The 20,189-nt window shown below is 43.5% G+C and overlaps 1 protein-coding gene across 1 annotated transcript; it reads right to left on the bottom strand.

The window, feature by feature from the left end:
• Positions 1-7,679: 7,679 nt before the first annotated feature.
• On the bottom strand, positions 7,680-8,312 carry LOC124003197 (keratin-associated protein 5-3-like). The gene has a single exon (XM_046311276.1). It carries the CDS (start codon positions 8,310-8,312, stop codon positions 7,680-7,682), a length of 633 nt encoding a protein of 210 aa, XP_046167232.1.
• Positions 8,313-20,189: the final 11,877 nt, after the last annotated feature.

The raw sequence follows: 20,189 nt of genomic DNA, 5'->3' as shown, positions 1-20,189 counted from the left end.
GTCAATATATACTGTAGTCATCCCCCTCCCAATCAGATACACTATGGTCAGACTATGTGATTGGTTAGGGAATCGAATGTCAACTTGTACCACTTCCCTGGACACTCATCACATAACCACCCACACACCCGACAGGCACTGGAACAGGCTAAAAAACACCCACACAAACATACACACTCCATGTGGCATACATACATGTACACGCAACCCATGTAGCGGAACCAGTCAAATGAAACAAGTAGGGATGTGTAAGAAGGTTTCTAAAAATGGAATTCCTCTTCTATGTAGCCCCTTTAATTGCACAGGGACTACTACATTTGATCTAGAATGGACCTAACATAATCATCACGCCAGGAATATTGTGTCTGAAAACAGAAAAGTGCTGGTTTGAAAATGAATATAGGCTTTGAGTTGAGAAATATGATCAGAAACACAGGCTATTTCTGGCATTGTTATTGTTGTAGTGTACAGGTAACTGCCAAACTAAAGGAAACACCATCATAAAACATATTCATTCAATTTGGTTGAGTCAAATATGTCAGATCTTATCACAAACAAAATAAAGGTCAACTGGGCCTGCCCAGATTTGATTATACATGACCCTAAGCATGATGGGGATCAGGAACCACACCTGTGTGGAACTGGTTTTAATGTCTATGGTGTGGAAGCACCTGCTTTCAATATACGTTATATCCCTCATTTATGCAAGTGTTTCCTTTATTTTGGCAGTTACCTGTATGTGCATGCTAAATGAAATCCTCTAAGAGTTATATTTATTCACAACAATTATTCTGAATTCCAACCATTAATTTCCCCCCCATTTCGGTCTAAATGGAATCAATCCTGAAATTCTCCTGAATTCGATTCCATCCCCACCATTCATCAGTGTAGTATAAATAATCCCAACAGAAATACCTAAAAAAAAAAAAAAACGGGTCAGAATAGAAGCAATATATCCCTCGAAATAAGACATTGTCTATAAGTTGTGATTGGATTTAAATCAGGCCCCAGCCAGTGGCATGTAGCGGATGACCCTGGATATGAGTTGCTGAGAGGCTCAGCTCCTCGGCTGCTCGCCTCAAACTCCCACCCCACAAACCCCAAACTACAGCCCAGGTCTACCACACACTACTAATCGAGTGACTGGGAACAGCACCAAGACTCATTATGTGACAGAGATTAATTACAGCCTACCAGTGTCCCACTGAAGCCACAGCCGTTCACTATATAAAGGCTGGGGACATTCAATTCCAGACAGATCCACAGCCACACGGTTTAAACTAACTTAACGACACAACTGTTACAGCCACACTTGATGTAGTGTTGCATATGCACAGGTATAAACAGCTTGCCTGGGTTGCCCATATGTTAAATGCACAATGATGTGTGTGATATGCATATGCATATGGATTGGATAGATTTGTTTTGGTGGGGGCCTAATATAGACTGTGGTTGGTCGATATATAGAGATACAAGCTTGCATCTGATATCGACTGATTTCATATTTCAATTTCCAGACTGTGGACAGGGAGTAAAGCCACATTAATAGGTAAATATGGTAGATAATCCAATATGTCTTGATGTATATATTTATATATCTCGGCGCTGACACCAGGAGCCTGGTTGTGTGTTACAATGAGAAATACCATTGCCCTCTGCTGTAGCAGACTGATCTTTATGTCAATCTCTTGCTGGTCTGTTCTTGGTGTTAAAGGGGCAATCTGTAGTTGCTACATCCATTTTTTGACATAAATGATATGATATGTACCCATATGTATAACCACTGTATAGCCTCAAAACATGGTTAAAACTATAGTTTTGAAATCCTGGATGGTCAGTCCTTGAATTTGCTCTGTCTATGAATTTGAGACTGGTTATATTTCTCCAGTCCAATCACTCGCCTTGTTTTGTATCAACTGTTTGGTTAGGGTTTCAACTGCTGATTGCAGCTTTAAGGGTTTTTCTTGGATAGTGTGGGGTGTAATTTCAATGTCTGGTCCAGCATCCTATTTTGTGAACGCGTTTCAATGCAGGAGGACAAAGTTAAAGTAAACATTTGCCACAAAATTCCCGGTCGAATAAACAAAGATGTTAAGAGTCTAGGCTTTTCTGCAGGATCAGGTCTGTTTTAGTGTGCATTTTCGTCCTGAAAATCACATACAGTGCAAGCCACATAGTAATCTGGACAAAATGTTTTACTGTTCTCCCAGTGCCGAAAGTGACACGGTTACAGACAGAGACAAGGGGAATTTAGCTCATTCCAGGCAGATACAAGTGGACCATAGCTCATTCCAAGAAAGAGACAAGTGGCCCTTAGCTCATTCCAGACAGAGATAAGGAGCCCTTAGCTCATTACAGACAGATATAATGGGGCCCTTAGCTAATTCTAAAGACATACAACTCAGCCTCTTTTATTTTGCATTTTGTTTTGTTAGTGCATGCCTCCCCTAGGGGACAATGTGGCAGTGTGCTATATAGTAACTATAATATTGTAATTATGTATTTGTAGTGTGAGATGCTTCCATAGTCCTACTTGTTAAAACCATACACTCATTAATACAAAGGCCTTATGTATATAATCTTAAAGAGTGTTCAGTCTGAGGCAGGGTTTTGAAATACACTGTTGGACATTTTAATAACTACACTGCTATTATTACACACCTAAGGGTAGAGATGAGTAGGCCTAATTATTTGAAGCATCCTTGCACATTGACCCTGTACAATATTCCCTGCCATCCTCTGAGTGCAACTTCACTCTATAGCCGGTCATTAAAACACAAGGGAATTGGAGTTTCTGACCTTACAGAGTTGAGGCCAGTTGTATGACTAGCAACAGTGAAGTACACTCCTTTACAGAACCTGTGTGAATTGTTTGCAAAATAATAAATAATCTGGTCTTGCAAAGAGGGTAAGCTGGTTGAGGTGTAGGTTTTAGACTGTGTCTGCAAGAGGAAATCTAGAGGTCTGAGGTGTAAAACAGAATACAGACGAGTCTTAAACTTGGGCTACCACATCTGGAAACAAGGGCAGACCTCTGAGGAAAAGACTTGAGTGGAAAGAGAGAGAGCGAGACATAACTAGCAACTATCTGACACTACAAACTCTTTCAGCCATCAACAGCTCTCAAGTCTCATCCTGAAAGGCTGTGTGTACGGGTGAGGTTCAATAGTCAGTACATTAGTATATCTCCACCATAAAAAAAGGTCTCTATGTGCCAGTGGACGCTCCACAGTGGAGGAAGGGGAGGACCATCCTCCTTATTGAAATTTCATAAAAATAAAAATAGTGAAACATAAAACAGTTATCCTTTTTAGATAAAACAATACTAAGTATATTCACATGTCACCAAATAATTTATTAAAACACTGTTTAGCAATGAAGGTCTAAGGTTACTTTGACAGCACTCTTTGGGGTAGCACCATGGTTTAGCTGGAGGGCAGCTAGCTTTCATTTTCATCTGGCTACATTGACTTCAATACCAAACCTAGGAGGCTCGTCGGCCTCACCTCCTTCCATAGACCTACATGTTAATTAACACAACTTCCAGAGGACGACCTCCAACCAATCAAAGCTTTTGCTGTATGAATTGACATGTTGTCCATCCAATCATAGGATTAGGATCAGAGAATGAACCTGTGTTGTATTGGGGTTGTGAAGTTTGGTGAGTTGGTGACCTTAGGATAGAGATTAGGAGTGAAAGGGTATAGTTGAGCATCTTTTAAAAAAAAATTCAATTATTCAATTCAAATTAGTTTCTTCAAATTACAGGAGACGGAGGAGGTAGATTATCAATAGTTTTCTTTGTTTTAGAACTTTATTTTTGTGTCCAGTTAGTGCAATTGATTTCAAATTTCCTTGCTTAGCAGTAGCTAGCTACCAGCGCGAGTGTGCAAAGCTACCGAAAATGTTGTAGACTTTTTGTTGAAGAAACCCTATCATTCTGTGGGATAAACAGAAAAAGGTGTGAATTAAAACCGAGGGTTAAAGTCTGCCTGAGATCAGTTTTATGAAGAAGAATGAAAGGGTGACGACGTTCAATACCAATTGGTATCAAAACAGTGGATGCTCCTCAGAGGAGGAAGGGGAGGACCATCCTCCTCAGTGAATTTTACACAAATAATATTTGCCAAACATTTAAAAAGTTTTTTAGATAAAACTATACCAAGAATATAATCATGTTACCAAATAATTTATTAAAACACACTATTTTGCAAAGAAGGTCTACGGTAGCCTCAACAGCACTCTGTAGGGTAGCACCATCACGTAGCCGGAGGACAGCTAGCTTCCATCCTCCTTTGGGAGACTCATGCTTCCATAGTCTTACACAGTAATTATGACAACTTCCGGAGGACATCCTCCAACCTATCAGAGCTTTCGTTGCATGAACTGACATTTTGTCCACCCAATCAAAGGATCAAATATTTAATCTAGTACTGAAAGAATAAACTACAGTTAGCTAGCACTGCAGTATATAACATGTGGTGAGTAGTTGAATCAAAGAGAGAGAAATAGTTTAACAGTTTTGAACAAATTAATTTATTCCAAAATTAAGGAGAAGCAAGAGAGAAAAAGCGAGAGAGATTGTTTTTTTGTTCACTTGCAGTTACTTAGCAAGCAAATGCAGCTAGCTAGTTTAGCCTACTGAAACACCCTGCTCAAACAGAGAGATGCTATATTAGCTAGCTGGCTATGACTTTCCAACACAACACTGGAACTCTTCCAAGTCAAGGTAAGCTTTTGGTTTTACAAATGTATTCCCACCAGGGCACGCCGGTGTAACTGCTTACGGACTGTACACTGTAATGTTACTGCATGATTGTAGAAGGTTTACTAACATGTTAGATATATTAGCTATGCTGACTATGAAATTACTTTAGCTAGTATGGTGACAACGATGTAGGCTGTGTGTAGCGGTTTGGCTTGGATTATTTTTTTGCCTGTTCACATACAGCTGATGTTTGTGCATTAAAGTCCACAAGTGAAGGGAAGAGGTGAGAGGAGGAGCGCGCAAAGATGCGAGAAGGAATTACAACATGGCTTCTATGAAAGTGAACTGTGCTTACGCAGATTCTGTTAAAAACGTTTCTTAATTAAACGGACGCAAATGGAAGAAAACAAGGATAAACATACCTGAATTTGTAAACATACTCTAATTTGTAACGGTTGGACCAATGATTACATCCTATATCAGCTAGTTGCAGGCAATAGTGTGCAAGGCGGCATTGAACATCACTCTCTGTCCATATGCCACTGTCGGTCCCCTTCAAATTTGTCTCTTGACCTAAACTATTATTCATAGGCTAGGTTGTAGCAACCTCATGATGGATGTAGGGACAATTTGAGTATCATGTAGTAGCCTAAACCTATCAATGTTATATTGAACTGGGTGAATGGAATATGAATCAGAGTCATCCAATATGATGGAATAGGAATAAGGCTATGCTCATGAAAAAATTTGTCCTCCCTCATCTTAAATGGCGCTGACCACCACTGTATCAAAAGTGTAGCTGGTTACCAGGAAGCCTTTCATCAAGTCGCCAGACCTTACGGACGAAGATCTCCATTCAATGCATTCGATGCATTTTTGGGCATGAAATAGTTGGCTTTAGCAGGTGTGCCTTGTAAAAAGTTCATTTGTGGAATTTCTTTCCTTCTTAAAGCGTCAGTTGTGATGTGACAAGGTAGGGGGTGGTATACAGAAGATAGCCTTATTTGGAAAAAAGACCAAGTTCATATTATAGTGAGAACTGTTCAAATAAGCAAAGGGAAATGACAGTCCGTCATTACTATAAGACATGAAGGTCATTCAATCCGGAACATTTCAAGAACTGAAAGTTTCTTCAAGTGCATCAAGCGCAAACATCAAAGTGGCTCTCATGAGGACCACCACAGGAAAGGAAGAGCCAGAGTTACCTCTGCGGAAGAGGATAAGTTCATGAGAGTGACCAGACTCAAAAATTGCAGTCCAAATAAATGCTTCACAGAGGTCAAGTAACAGACACATCTCAACATCAACTGTTCAGAGGAGACCGCGTGAATCGGGCCTTCATGGTCGAATTGCTGCAAAGAAACCAACATCAAAGGACACCAATAAGAAGAGACTTGCTTGGGCCAAGAAACACGAGCAATGGACATTAGACCGGTGGAAATCTGTCCTTTGGTCTACTGCGTACAAATTTGAGATTTTTGGGTCCAACTGCCGTGTCTTTGTGAGACGCAGAGTAGGTGAACGGATGATCTCCCCATGTCTGGTTCCCACCTTGAAGCATGGAGGACGAGGTGTGATGGTGCTTTGCTGGTGACACTGTCTGTGGTATATTTAGAACTCAAGACACATTTTACCAGAATGGCAATCACAACATTCAGCAGCGATACGCCATCCCATCTGTTTTGTGCTTAGCAGGACTATCGTTTGTTTTTCAATAGGACAATGAAACGACACACCTCCAGACTGTGTAAGGTCTATTTGACCAAGACGGCGAGTGATGGAGTGCTGCATCAGAAGACCTGATCTACACAATCACCCGACCTCAAACCAATTGAGATGGTTTGGCATGAGTTGGACCACGGAGTGAAGGAAAAACAGCCAACAAGTGCTCATGCAAATGTGGTAACTCCTTCAAGACTGTTTGAAAAGCATTCCAGGTAAAGCTGGTTGAGAGAATGCCAAGAGTGTGCAAAGCTGTCATCAAGGCAAGTGAGGCTACTTTGAAAAATCTAAAATATATTTTTGCACAACACACTTCTACCAGACCACTGAGGTTGCACCTGCAAAAGCCCCTGGCAGGAACTTAATTAACATGAATTAAAAGGTGCACTTGATTAAACTCACCCAGTGCACTGGGTAGATAGAATTCACTCTTTAAAACCATTGGATTTGTCCATGATGTGCAATCCCTCCAGCACACCACCTGAATGAAATCAAGCGCACCTATTCTCAATTGGGAAATTAGACCAATGGAAATTATGTTCAGTGGCTTGCAGATGTAATCAGCCAGATTAGAAGGGTCTAGGATTCATTTGTAAGGCACAGCTAAAAAGACAATCAGATACAATAAGAGGAATCACCTGGTAATGCTTTCCAGCTACTATTAGTTCAGAATACTGGCTGTGATTTTTTTAAATGACTTTGAGGTAAGTTGTATGGCTCTAGTTAGTTCCCTTGTCTTCCATGTTTTACAGGTAGCTGTATTTAACTGACTAGGATGTTTGTATTTTTATTTAGAATTTGTTGCCTGCTAGTTGGAGGGATAACCTGTTATCCTCCACCTAAAGGTGTGTTGTGTTGTTCTACACATTTAATTCAGATAAAATAACACCGTCTAAATCCCAGAACTTCAAATGCTGGCATTTTTTATTTTAAACTTTTCTTTCCTATGTAATTATAGATATATTCCCCAAAATAAATTAAAAAGAACTGTCTACAATGATGCGGAAGCAACCGGCTCCCGTGCCTCAGGAGCAGCCACAATGCCTCAGTAAGTGCCACAACTGGCCCAAATAGCTTAGGTGGAGCAACCGGTTCCCGTGCCTATGCAGTGGAAGCAACTGGCCACAGTGCCTATGCAGCGGAAGCTACCGGCCACAGTGCCTCGCAAGTGGCCACACACAATGCTGCCACCCACAATTTTGTCAATGGCCAAAATAACTTAGGTGAAGCAACTGACCACAATGCTTCATCAAGTGCCCTTGCCTCGGCAGAAGTGACAGGCGCCCTTGCCTCGGCAGAAGTGACAGGCGCCCTTGCCTCGGCAGAAGTGACAGGCGCCCTTGCCTCGGCAGAAGTGACAGGCGCTCTTGCCTCGGCAGAAGTGACAGGCGACCTTGCCTCGGCAGAAGTGACAGGCGACCTTGCCTCGGCAGAAGTGACAGGCGCCCTTGCCTCGGCAGAAGTGACAGGCGCCCTTGCCTCGGAAGAAGTGACAGGCGCCCTTGCCTCGGCAGAAGTGACAGGCGCCCTTGCCTCGGCAGAAGTGACAGGCGCCCTTGCCTCGGCAGAAGTGACAGGCGCCCTTGCCTCGGCAGAAGTGACAGGCGCCCTTGCCTCGGCAGAAGTGACAGGCGCCCTTGCCTCGGCAGAAGTGACAGGCGCCCTTGCCTCGGCAGAAGTGACAGGCGCCCTTGCCTCGGCAGAAGTGACAGGCGCCCTTGCCTCGGCAGAAGTGACAGGCGCCCTTGCCTCGGCAGAAGTGACAGGCGCCCTTGCCTCGGCAGAAGTGACAGGCGCCCTTGCCTCGGCAGAAGTGACAGGCGCCCTTGCCTCGGCAGAAGCGACAGGCCTTGAACAGGAGGGCCAACTCCTCAAGCAACATATATTTTAGCAGCAGTGATGTTTCCCAGGATTTGGGGTCTGACGGCGACAATGACAACACCCAATGTCTCAGCTCTAGCAGCGTTCAAGGCAGCATCGTTGAACAGTCAGTTCTCATCTCAATATAAACTGCTCAAAAAAGGGAACACTAAAATAACACATCCTAGATCTGAATGAATGAAATATTTTCTTTACATAGTTGAATGTGCTGACAACAAAATCACACAAATTATCAATGGAAATCAAATTTATCAACCCATGGAGGTCTGGATTTGGAATCACACTCAAAATGAAAGTGGAAAACCACACTACAGGCTGATCCAACTTTGATGTAATGTTCTTAAAACAAGTCAAAATGAGGCTCAGTAGTGTGTGTGGCCTCCACGTGCCTGTATGACCTCCCTACAATGCCTGGGCATGCTCCTGATGAGGTGGCGGATGGTCTCCTGAGGGATCTCCTCCCAGACCTGGACTAAAGCATCCTTCCTCTTGCAAGACATGCCTTCCTCTTGCAGGAACTGCTGACACACTCCAGCTACATGAGGTCTAGCATGTGTTGCATTAGGAGGAACCCAGGGCCAATCGCACCAGCATATGGTCTCACAAGGGGTCTGAGGATCTCATCTCGGTACCTAATGGCAGTCAGGCTACCTCTAGCGAGCACATGGAGGCCTGTGCGGCCCCCCAAAGAAATGCCACCCCACACCATGACTGACCCACCACCAAACCGGTCATGCTGGAGGATGTTGCAGCCAGCAGAACGTTCTCCACGGCGTCTCCAGACTGTCACGTCTGTCACACTGAGCACATGTAAACCTGCTTTCATCTGTGAAGACCACAGGGCGCCAGTGGCGAATTTGCCAATCTTGGTGTTCTCTGGCAAATGCCAAATGTCCTGCACGGTGTTGGGCTTGTAAGCACAACCCCCACCTGTGGACGTCGGGCCCTCATACCACCCTCATGGAGTCTGTTTCTGGCCATTTGAGCAGACACATGCACATTTGTGGCCTGCTGGAGGTCATTTTGCAGGGCTCTGGCAAGGCTCCTCCTGCTCCTCCTTGCACAAAGGCAGAGGTAGCGGTCCTGCTGCTGGGTTGTTGCCCTCCTACGGCCTCCTCCACGTCTCATGATGTACTGGCCTGTCTCCTGGTAGTGCCTCCATGCTCTGGACACTACGCTGACAGACACAGCAAACCTTCTTGCCACAGCTCGCATTAATGTGCCATCCTGGATGAGCTGCACTACCTGAGCCACTTGTGTGGGTTGTAGACTCTGTCTCATGCTACCACTGGAGTGAAAGCACCGCCAGCATTCAAGTGACCAAAACATCAGCTAGGAAGCATAGGAACTGAGAAGTGGTCTGTGGTCACCACCTGCAGAACCACTCCTTTATTGGGGGTGTCTTGCTAATTGTCTATAATTTCCACCTGTTGTCTATTCCATTTGCACAACAGCATGTGAAATCTATTGTCAATCAGTGTTGCTTCCTAAGTGGACAGTTTGATTTCACAGAAGTGTGATTTACTTGGAGTTACATTGTGTTGTTTAAGTGTTCCCTTTATTTTTTGAGCAGTGTAGTTACAAATCGGTGTATGAGAATGGCAAAACTGTCTACTCCCAAACCTGCCACACCACTGGGGAGGTTATACCTTTTTGATAGTGGAGATACTCTCAAGGACTGTAGTGACGTTGGCATCTCTGAACCAAGCATATACCAACCTGCTAAAAACTCACAACTAAAGGAGCCCTGCCACAAGGGAAGTCTACTGGGATGTAATGTGCAACTTTTACACTCACCTGCGCTTTGCGTTCTGATTTAGAAATCATTTGTACTAATCATCTATCAACAGAATTGCAATGGTAGATTCATCCTTTAGATGACAAATCCGAGATGTTCTGACACTCGGCCAGGGAGTTGCTGCTGCTCATGCTACCCTGCATTACTTGTAAAACAATAAAATATTGTACCCTTAAAAGTGCCTCTTTGTGTTTTGAAATACTGTGTGTTTAATGTCTACCTTTTGGCTGGCTGGTTGAGAACAGTGTTGGTTGCCAGTGCAATTTGTAGTAAGAGGGAATGTTCCTATTCTTTTGGATTTGAAATATAGAATTTATTTTTTTATCTTTGCTGCTCGTTGAAAAATCCCAAGATTGGCTCTACGTTGAAGCCACTGACCATCAATATCCCGTTCGGGATACTGAAGTATTTATTTTGTGTTGACATGTAAAGATCTAATTCTGTTTTACAAAAACCTGAGAACGCTTGTACCCCGGAGATGGGCTACAGTGCCATGTAACCCTCAATTCTGTTTTTGTGGTGAAACGGAGCCTGCGCATTCATCTCATGGTTGTCTGACTCTGTCAAATTCATTTAAAGTGGGCTACTTGCTCAGTTTGATCCACCATAACTGAGCTTAATGGCTACTTTCACCCCTAATTTAGACAAGTTTCTGCTTACTTCCCTTAGGTAGGCCATTTGTCAACTATATTTTAATACATGCAGCTTCTCTTCTGTCATAACTTGTTGCCCCAGAAGACTTGTCATGTTTGTCATTTATTATCATGTCTTGTCCCTGTGCTCCCCATTCTATTCGTTTCCCTCTGCTGGTCTTATTTGGTTCTTTCCCTCCTTCTATCCCTCTCTCTCCCCCTCCCTCTCTCACTCTCTCGCTCTCTCTTCTCTCTATCGTTCCGTTCCTGCTCCCAGCTGTTCCTATTCCCCTAATCATCATTTAGTCTTCCCACACCTGTTCCCGATCCTTTCCCCTGATTAGAGTCCCTATTTATTCCTTTGTGTTCCGTTCCTGTCCCGTCGGTTCCTTGTTTAGTATTCACCATGCTGTGATTGCGCCCCTGTCCTTCGTGTTTTTGCTGTGATTGTGTATCGCCCTGTCCTGTCGTGTTTTTTGCCTTCATCAGATGCTGCGTGTGAGCAGGTGTCTCTGTCTAACGGCCTGCGCCTACCCGATGCAGTCTGTGGCTCTCCAGTTATTCCCCTGACTAGAGGATTTCTGTTATTCCCTGTTTGGACTTAAATAAACTCTGTTTCTGTTAAGTCGCTTTTGGGTCCTCTTTCACCTGCATGACAAGACTAAAGTAGTGCTCACATGTCTTACGTTGATAGAATAAATGCATTAGTAATCTAAAAAGGTAAAATGATTTAAGGACCAGGTAGCATGCTAGAACACAGTGGAAACATTGGTCCTGTGCCAACTGTCATTTTGACAGATTTTAAGGAAATGGAATGCTGAGAATGCTAACTTCAGTTAGTCTTGGGTGTGTATTGAGTGTGATTGAAATGCTGTCTGCTTGCAAAAGTGTCAAATATGACACATTACATATGCATTTTCCCCGAGAGGCTGATAGAAATATTTATCCACTCCTGTTCCCAAGACAATTTAAAGATTCATTTGGATCATTTCACTGCAACTGAAGTTAATATAAACTCTGCAAAAAAAAGAAACGTCCTCTCACTGTCAACTGTTTATTTCCAGCAAACTTTAACATGTAAATATTTGTATGAACATAAGATTCTACAACTGAGACAAACTGAACAAGTTCCACAGACACATAACTAACAGAAATGGAATTGTGTCCCTGAACAAAGGGAGAGTCAAAATCAAAAGTAACAGTATCTGGTGTGGCCACCTGCTGCATTAAGTACTGTCGTGCATCTCATGGACTGCACCAGATTTGCCCGTCTTGCTGTGAGATGTTACCCCACTCTTCCACCAAGGCACCTGCCAGTTCCCGGAGATTTCTAGGGGGAATTACCCTAGCCCTCACCCTCCGATCCAACTGGTCCCAGATGTGCTCAATGGGATTGGGATCTGGGCTTTTTTTCACCTGCCATGACAGAACACTGACATTCCTGTCTTGCAGGAAATCACGCACATAACGAGCAGTATGACTGGTGGCATTGTCATGTTGGAGGGTCATGTCAGGATGAGCCTGCAGGAAGGGTACCACATACGGGAGGAGGATGTCTTCCCTGTAACACACAGCGTTGAGATTGCCTGCAGTGACAAGCTCAGTCCGATGATGCTGTGACACACCGCCCCAGACCATGACGGACCTTCCACCTCCAAATCGATCCCGCTCCAGAGTACAGGCCTCGGTGTAACACTCATTCCTTCAACGATAAATGCGAATCCGACCATCACCCCTGGTGAGACACAACTGTGACTCGTCAGTGAAGAGCACTTTTTACCAGTCCTGTCTGGTCCAGCTACGCTGGGATTGTGCCCATAGGCAACGTTGTTGCCGGTGATGTCTGGTGAGGACCTGCCTTACAACAGGCCTACAAGCCCTCAGTCCAGCCTCTCTCAGCCTATTGCGGACAGTCTGAGGACTGATGGAGGGATTGTGCATTCCTGGTGTTTATTAAAAAAAATGTATTTCACCTTTATTTAACCAGGTAAGCTAGTTGAGAACAAGTTCTCATTTACAACTGCGACCTGGCCAAGATAAAGCAAAGCAGTGCGACACAAACAACACAGAATTACACATGGAACAAACAAGCGTACAGTCTATAACATAATAAGGCCAATAAGGATACGGTGATTGACAGAGTCGAAATCCTTGGCCAGGTAGATGAAGACGGCTGCACAGTACTGTCTTTTATCGATGGCGGTAATGATATCGTTTAGTACCTTGTGCGTGGCTGAGGATTGCACAGCGGAGAAGGTAGGGTGGGATTCAAAATGGTCAGTGGTCTGTTTATTAACTTGGCTTTCAAAGTCTTTACAAGGGCAGGGCTGGATCGATATAGATCTATAACAGTTTGAGTCTAGAGTGTCACCCCCTTTGAAGAGCGGGATGACCGTGGCAGCTTTCCAATCTTTAGGGATCTGGGACGATACGAAAGAGAGGTTGAACAGACTGGTAATAGGGGTTGCAACAAGGGCGGCAGATAATTTTAGAGGCTCCAGATTGTCTAGGCCAGCTGATTTGTACAGGTCCAGATTTTGTAGCTCTTTCAGAACATCTGCTATCTGGAATTGGGTGAAGGAGAAGCTGGGGAGGCTTGGGCAAATAACTGCGGCAAGTAGCTGTTATGCTGGTGAAAGAGGACCCAAAAGCGACTTGGCGAAAACAGAGTTTTTAATCCAGTAAGATACTTAACAAAACAAAAGGCATAATACTACTCGTAAAGACGAGAACAGACTGGAGACTTGATCAATAACTGCAGGTTGCCTCGGGAAGGCACTTGAACCTAGCAGACTCAGACACCTGCTCACCACGCAGCATCTGAGGGAAACACGACACGACAGGGCAAAACATAGACACAGCACGGTGAATATAGACAAGGATCCGACAGGGCAGGTACGGAAAACAAGGAGAGAAATAGGGACTCTAATCAGGGAAAAGGATCGGGAACAGGTGTGGGAAGACTAAATGATTGATTAGGGGAATAGGAACAGCTGGGAGCAGGAACGGAACGATAGAGAGAAGAGAGAGCGAGAGAGTGAGAGAGGGAGGGGGAGAGAGAGGGATAGAAAGAGGGAAAGAACCTAATAAGACCAGCAGAGGGAAACGAATAGAAGGGGAAGCACAGGGACAAGACATGATAATTAATGACAAAACATGACAGTAGCTGTGTAACTCTGCAGTTGTTGCTATCCTGTACCTATCCCGCATGTGTGATCTTCAGATGTGCCGATCCTGTGCAGGTGTTGTTACATGTGGTTTGTCACTGCAAGGACGATCAGCTGTCTGTCCTGTCTCCCTGTAGTGCGGTCTTAGGCGTCTCACAGTACGGACATGGCAATTTATCACCCTGACCCCATCTGCAGTCCTCATGCCTCCTTGCAGCAGGCCTAAGGTACATTCATCCAGATGACCAGGGACCCTGGCCATCAGAGTCAGTAGAAAGGCCTCTTTTAGTGTCCTAAGTTTTCATAACTGTGACCTTATTTGCCTACTGTCTGTAAGCTGTTAGTGTCTTAATGACCGTTCAAGAGGTGCATGTTCATTAATTGTTCATGGATCATTGAACAAGCATGTGTTTAAACCCTTTACAATGAAGATCTGTGAAGTTATTTTGATTTTTACAAATGATCTTTGAAAGACAGGGTCTTGAAAAAGGGACGTTTATTTTTTTGCTGAGTTTATTACAAATCAAATCAAATCAAATGTTATTTTTCACATACACATGGTTAGCAGATGTTAATGCGAGTGGAGCGAAATGCTTGTGCTTTTGGTTCCGACAATGCAGTAATAACCAACAAGTAATCTAGCTATCAATTCCAAAACTACTACCTTATAGACACAAGTGTAAGGGGATAAGAATATGTACATAAAGATATATGAGTGAGTGATGGCACAGAGCAGCATAGGCAAGATACAGTAGATGGTATTGAGTGCAGTATATACATATGAGATGAGTATGTAAACAAAGTGGCATAGTTAAAGTGGCTAGTGATACATGTATTACATAAAGATGCAGTAGATGATATAGAGTACAGTATATACATATACACATGAGATGAATAATGTAGGGTATGTAAACATTATATTAGGTAGCATTGTTTAAAGTGGCTAGTGATATATTTTACATCATTTCCCATCAATTTCCATTATTATAGTGGCTGGAGTTGAGTCAGTGTGTTGGCAGCAGCCACTCAATGTTAGTGCTGGCGGTTTAACAGTCTGATGGCCTTGAGATAGAAGCTGTTTTTCAGTCTCTCGGCCCCAGCTTTGATGCACCTGTACTGACCTCCCCTTCTCGATGTTAGCGGGGTGAACAGGCAGTGGCTCAGGTGGTTGTGTTTCATGATATTTATGACCTTCCTGTGACATCGGGTGGTGTAGGTGTCCTACGAGGGCAGATAGTTTGCCTCCGGTGATGCGTTGTGCAGACCTCACTACCCTCTTGAGAGCCTTACGGTTGTGGGCGGAGCAGTTGCCGTACCAGGCGGTGATACAGCCCGACAGGATAATCTCGATTGTGCATCTGTAGAAGTTTGTGAGTGCTTTTGGTGACAAGCCAACTTTCTTCAGCCTCCTGAGGTTGAAGAGGCGCTGCAGCGCCTTCTTCACGATGCTGTCTGTGTGGGTGGACCAATTCAGTTTGTCTGTGATGTGTACGCTGAGGAACTTAACTTACTACCCTCTCCACTACTGTCCCATCAATGTGGATAGGGGGGTGTTCCCTCTGCTGTTTCCTGAAGTCCACAATCATCTCCTTAGTTTTGTTGACGTTGAGTGTGAGGTTATTTCCTGACATCACACTCCGAGGGCCCTCACCTCCTCCCTGTAGGCCGTCTCGTCGTTGTTGGTAATCAAGCCTACCACTGTTGTGTCGTCCGCAAACTTGATGATTGAGTTGGAGGCGTGCGTGGCCACGCAGTCGTGGGTGAACAGGGAGTACAGGAGAGGGCTCAGAACGCACCCTTGTGGGGCCCCAGTGTTGAGGATCAGCAGGGTGGAAATGTTGTTGCCTACAATCACCACCAGGGTCTCGAGCTTGATGACGAACTTGGAGGGCATTATGGGGTTAAATGCCGAGCTGTAGTCGATGAACAGCATTCTCACATAGGTATTCCTCTTGTCCAGATGGGTTAGGGCAGTGTGCAGTGTGGTTGAGATTGCATCGTCTGTGGACCTATTTGGGCGGTAAGCAAATTGGAGTGGGTCTAGGGTGTCAGGTAGGGTGGAGGTGATATGGTCCTTGACTAGTCTCTCAAAGCACTTCATGATGACGGAAGTGAGTGCTACGGGGAGGTAGTCGTTTAGCTCAGTTACCTTAGCTTTCTTGGGAACAGGAACATTGGTGGCCCTCTTGAAGCATATGGGAACAACAGACTGGGATAGGGATTGATTGAATATGTCCGTAAACACACCAGCCAGCTGGTCTGTGAATGCTCTGAGGGAGCGGCTGGGGATGCCATCTGGGCCTGCAGCCTTGCGAGGTTTGACACGTTTAAATGTTTTCCTCACGTCGGCTGGGAGTACAGGAAGGGACTGAGCACGCACCCCTGAGGGGCCCCTGTGTTGAGGATCAGTGTGGTGAATGTGTTATTCCCTAATCTTACCACCTTGGAGCGTCCCGTCAGGAAGTCCAGGATCCAGTTAGAGAGGGAGTTGTTTACTCCCAGGGTCCTTAGCTTATTGATGAGCTTTGAGGGCACTATGATGTTGAATGCGAGCTCTAGTCAAAAAATATCAGTGTGGAGTGCGATACAATTGCATCATATGTGGATCTGTTAGGGCGGTATGCAAATTGGAGTGGGTCTAGGGTTGCTGGGATAATGGTGTTGATGTGAGCCATGACCTGCCTTTCAAAGCACTTCATAGCTACAGACCTGAGTGCATACATGTAGTTTTACTCGTCTGGTAGGCTCGTGTCACTGGGCAGCTCTCTGCTGTGCTTCCCTTTAAAGTCTGTAAAGGTTCGCAAGCCCTGCCACATCCGACGAGTGTCAGAGCCGGTGTAGTACGATCAATCTTAGTCCTGTATTGCTTGTTTGATGGTTCATCGGAGGGCATAGCGGGATTTCTTATAAGCTTTCGGGTTAGCGTCCCGCTCTTTGAAAGCGGCACCTCTAGCTTTTTGCTCAGTGCAAATGTTGCCTGTAATCCATGGCTTCTGGTTGGGGTATGTACGTACGGTCACTGTGGGGACGACGTCATTGATGCACTTATTGATGAAGCCAATGACTGATGTGGTGTACTCCTCAATGTCATCGGAGGAATCCCGGAATATATTCCAGTCTGTGCTAGCAAAACAGTCCTGTAGCTTAGCTGCTGCTTCATCTGACAACTTTTTTATTGATCAAGTCACTGGTGTTTCCTGCTTAAATTATTGCTTGTAAGCAGGAATCGGGAAGATTCAATTATGGTCAGATTTGCCAAATGGAGGGTGAGGGAGAGCTTTGTATGCGTCTCTGTGTGTGGAGTAAAGGCGGTCCAGAGTTGTTTTCCCTCTCTGGTTGCACATTTAACATGCTGATAGAAATTTGGTAAGATGTATTTAAGTTTCCATACATTCAAGTCCCCGGCTACTAGGAGCACCGTCTCCCGGTGAGCGTTTTCCTGTTTGCTTATGGCAGAATACAGTTCATGCAATGCGGTCTTAGTGCCAGCCTCAGTCTGTGGTGGAATGTAGACATCTACAAAAAATACAGATGAAAACTCTCTAGGTAGATAGTGTGGTCTACAGCTTATCATGAGATATTCTACCTCAAGCTGGCAATAGCTTGAGAATTCCTTAGATATCGTGCACCAGCTGTTATTTACAAAAATACAAAAATACATGAGGTGAGGTGAAAACAAACCTGAGTTCATATAGCATTGGTTTTCTTTCAAATGCCTTTGAGGGATGATTGAGCCTGCCCGGAGTGACAGATAAACTCTCAATTAAGAGCAGGTTAAAAAGTATTTGAAAGAAACAAATACATTTTGAACCCATGTCTATGGAGCAGTATACGTTTAAGTGGCTTTGATAATATATAGAAAGCAGCAGTGAACTATACTGAGTTGCCTCTATATACTCTATCTACATTGCTTCTCAAATACTTTTTTCTTCATTTTAGGAGGTGAAGCAGGCACTAGTACCTGATCCTAAAACTGAGTTGAAAAACAAAGAAATAAATGAATGTAAATAATAATTGTGTCTGTTTTGGAGTCCGTATTGATTTCTGCCTGAATCTGATGTAGGCTATGTGTGTGCTCTGGTGGGCATGGTGTGTCTTTATGTGAGGACTGCCATCTGCAAGTTGACAACAGCTCAGTGGCTACTCACCACTGAGATTTTGGATCTGATGGTTACAATCGCAACTGATTGACCTCAGTAGACTAATAGGGCCTGGAGGGTCTAACAGAGAAAGAAGAATTGGAATCTGTCTTCAGAAAAAATAACAGTTGAGGATTTCAAACGCAAAGAAACAACAAATACAATGGAATGTGATACAGTATAATACAATATATATCTGTGTATTTTCATGCAAATGCTACATTTAAGTGCACACCTGTATTCAAAAACATGTGTATTTCAGTATCTGAGTTATAATATCTGGGTTATAATACAAATGGTATTATTTGACAGTATTTTCAAATACTTATGTAATACATTAGAGTGAAAAAATAGTGTGTGATTTTGAGTTTTTCAAACACTTTCCAAGTGTATTTCCAAATACATAACATTTAACTACTTATCTTTTCAAATAAAAGATCAGAATACTTACTTTGAATGTATGTGAAATTAATAGAAATATTTTATATAGTATTTGAACCCGGTCTGATTTAAGTGACATACATTTGCCTTCCAGTTACAGGGGAGTTAGTGCAGATTTCTAGACATTAAGGGCCGTACAATAAAGTACAGAAGGATTGGAGCACTCGGGGTGAATATAAAAGACCAGAATAAAGAACAGATTGTCTGCCTGCTGTGCTGAAAGAAACAGGAGAAGAAAAGGACATTGGAATTTTCAAGGCACAGACTTTGAATCAAGTATAATTATCAGAGATGGAATGCAAGCGGAAACATCAGTCGGAATAGGAAAAACACTTTGGCAGATTTAAGGGGGCTGGAGATATATGCATAGCTATCTAAACAGTTGCATTCGAGTTTATGTGTTTGTGGATGTGTACTGCAATCAAAGTTGAGACAACATTGGAAAAAAAAGCTTCCACAAAGGAGGGTAGACGGTCAGAGGATGAGGAGATGGGTTGTTGTCTTGTGATTTATTTCATCCACATGAGGGAGACATTTTATGGAGATAGTGGGCACCTTCGAGCTGATCACTATTGTCAAGTTGGTGACAATTGTTGGTCACCGCCTTTCAAAGTGTTTTGCGTTCTGGGGATAAGACATTTACCACGTGAGTTGAATTTACCACGTGTTGAATACCCTAAATTATGTTAATAATGAATGATATGATTTGATCTTTGATTATGAATTTGATTGGATACATGGTATTTGTTTCCTTTGTGATGCAGCACAGACTACTCAGTAAATATACCACTTTATGGTAAAAGGAATTCCTGCCTCAGTCTCATCCATTCCTCTGTCACCTGACACGTGACCACCTGTTCACCTTCACTGTCAGTCATCCTACCTGTCCAGCTACCCACACAGATTCCACCCACACATCTTTCAATGTTGACTGCATGAACTTTACAAAAATCTGCAGAATCTCCAAGTTTCTGCAATTGCTCTTCACCAACTTCATCCTGCAGCCATCACCTGTCATGTGGGGTCTCCATTGTCACCCAATCATTATTGTTTTTGTTTAACCCACGCGAACAAGAACATTACATTTACATTTACATTTAAGTCATTTAGCAGACGCTCTTATCCAGAGCGACTTACAAATTGGTGCATTCACCTTACGACATCCAGTGGAACAGCCACTTTACAATAGTGCATCTAAATCTTTTAAGGGGGGGGGTAGAAGGATTACTTTATCCTATCCTAGGTGACTGAAACAGGACTGAAACAGGAACCAATTTGATTGAGGCCCTCTCTCATTTATTGATTGTATAATGTAACATAAATTATTTCAGTTTGTGAGTGGGTGTTGGAGACATGTTTTTTTGATATTATAAAGGAAACCTTTTATAAACAATGGCAACACTGCCATGGTGATCTGAGCCTTGCTGTTGGAAAACGACAGTATCCGAGTTTCGGTTGTAGCAGATGCACTTCTCCTGATTTTACTTCTTGACTTTGGTCTACAGTCAGTTGCTTTGGCCTTACCACTCAAACGAGCCCTACTATATGTTTTCCTCTGAAAAAATAAATACCCAGGTCATCAAAGGCATAACATGAGAGTTTAATTGATGTCTGTCTGAAATCAGAATTTGTCCAAGATGTGGCACTATGTGCAACTGAAACATGTTAACCATCCACTGTTTCTATGCTGAATGAAACACA

This window comes from Oncorhynchus gorbuscha, linkage group LG18, assembly GCF_021184085.1.
Source record: "Oncorhynchus gorbuscha isolate QuinsamMale2020 ecotype Even-year linkage group LG18, OgorEven_v1.0, whole genome shotgun sequence".
Taxonomy (NCBI): Eukaryota; Metazoa; Chordata; class Actinopteri; order Salmoniformes; family Salmonidae; genus Oncorhynchus; species Oncorhynchus gorbuscha.
Note: the sequence above shows the minus strand (reverse complement) of the source record. Positions and strands in the feature narration are given on the sequence as shown.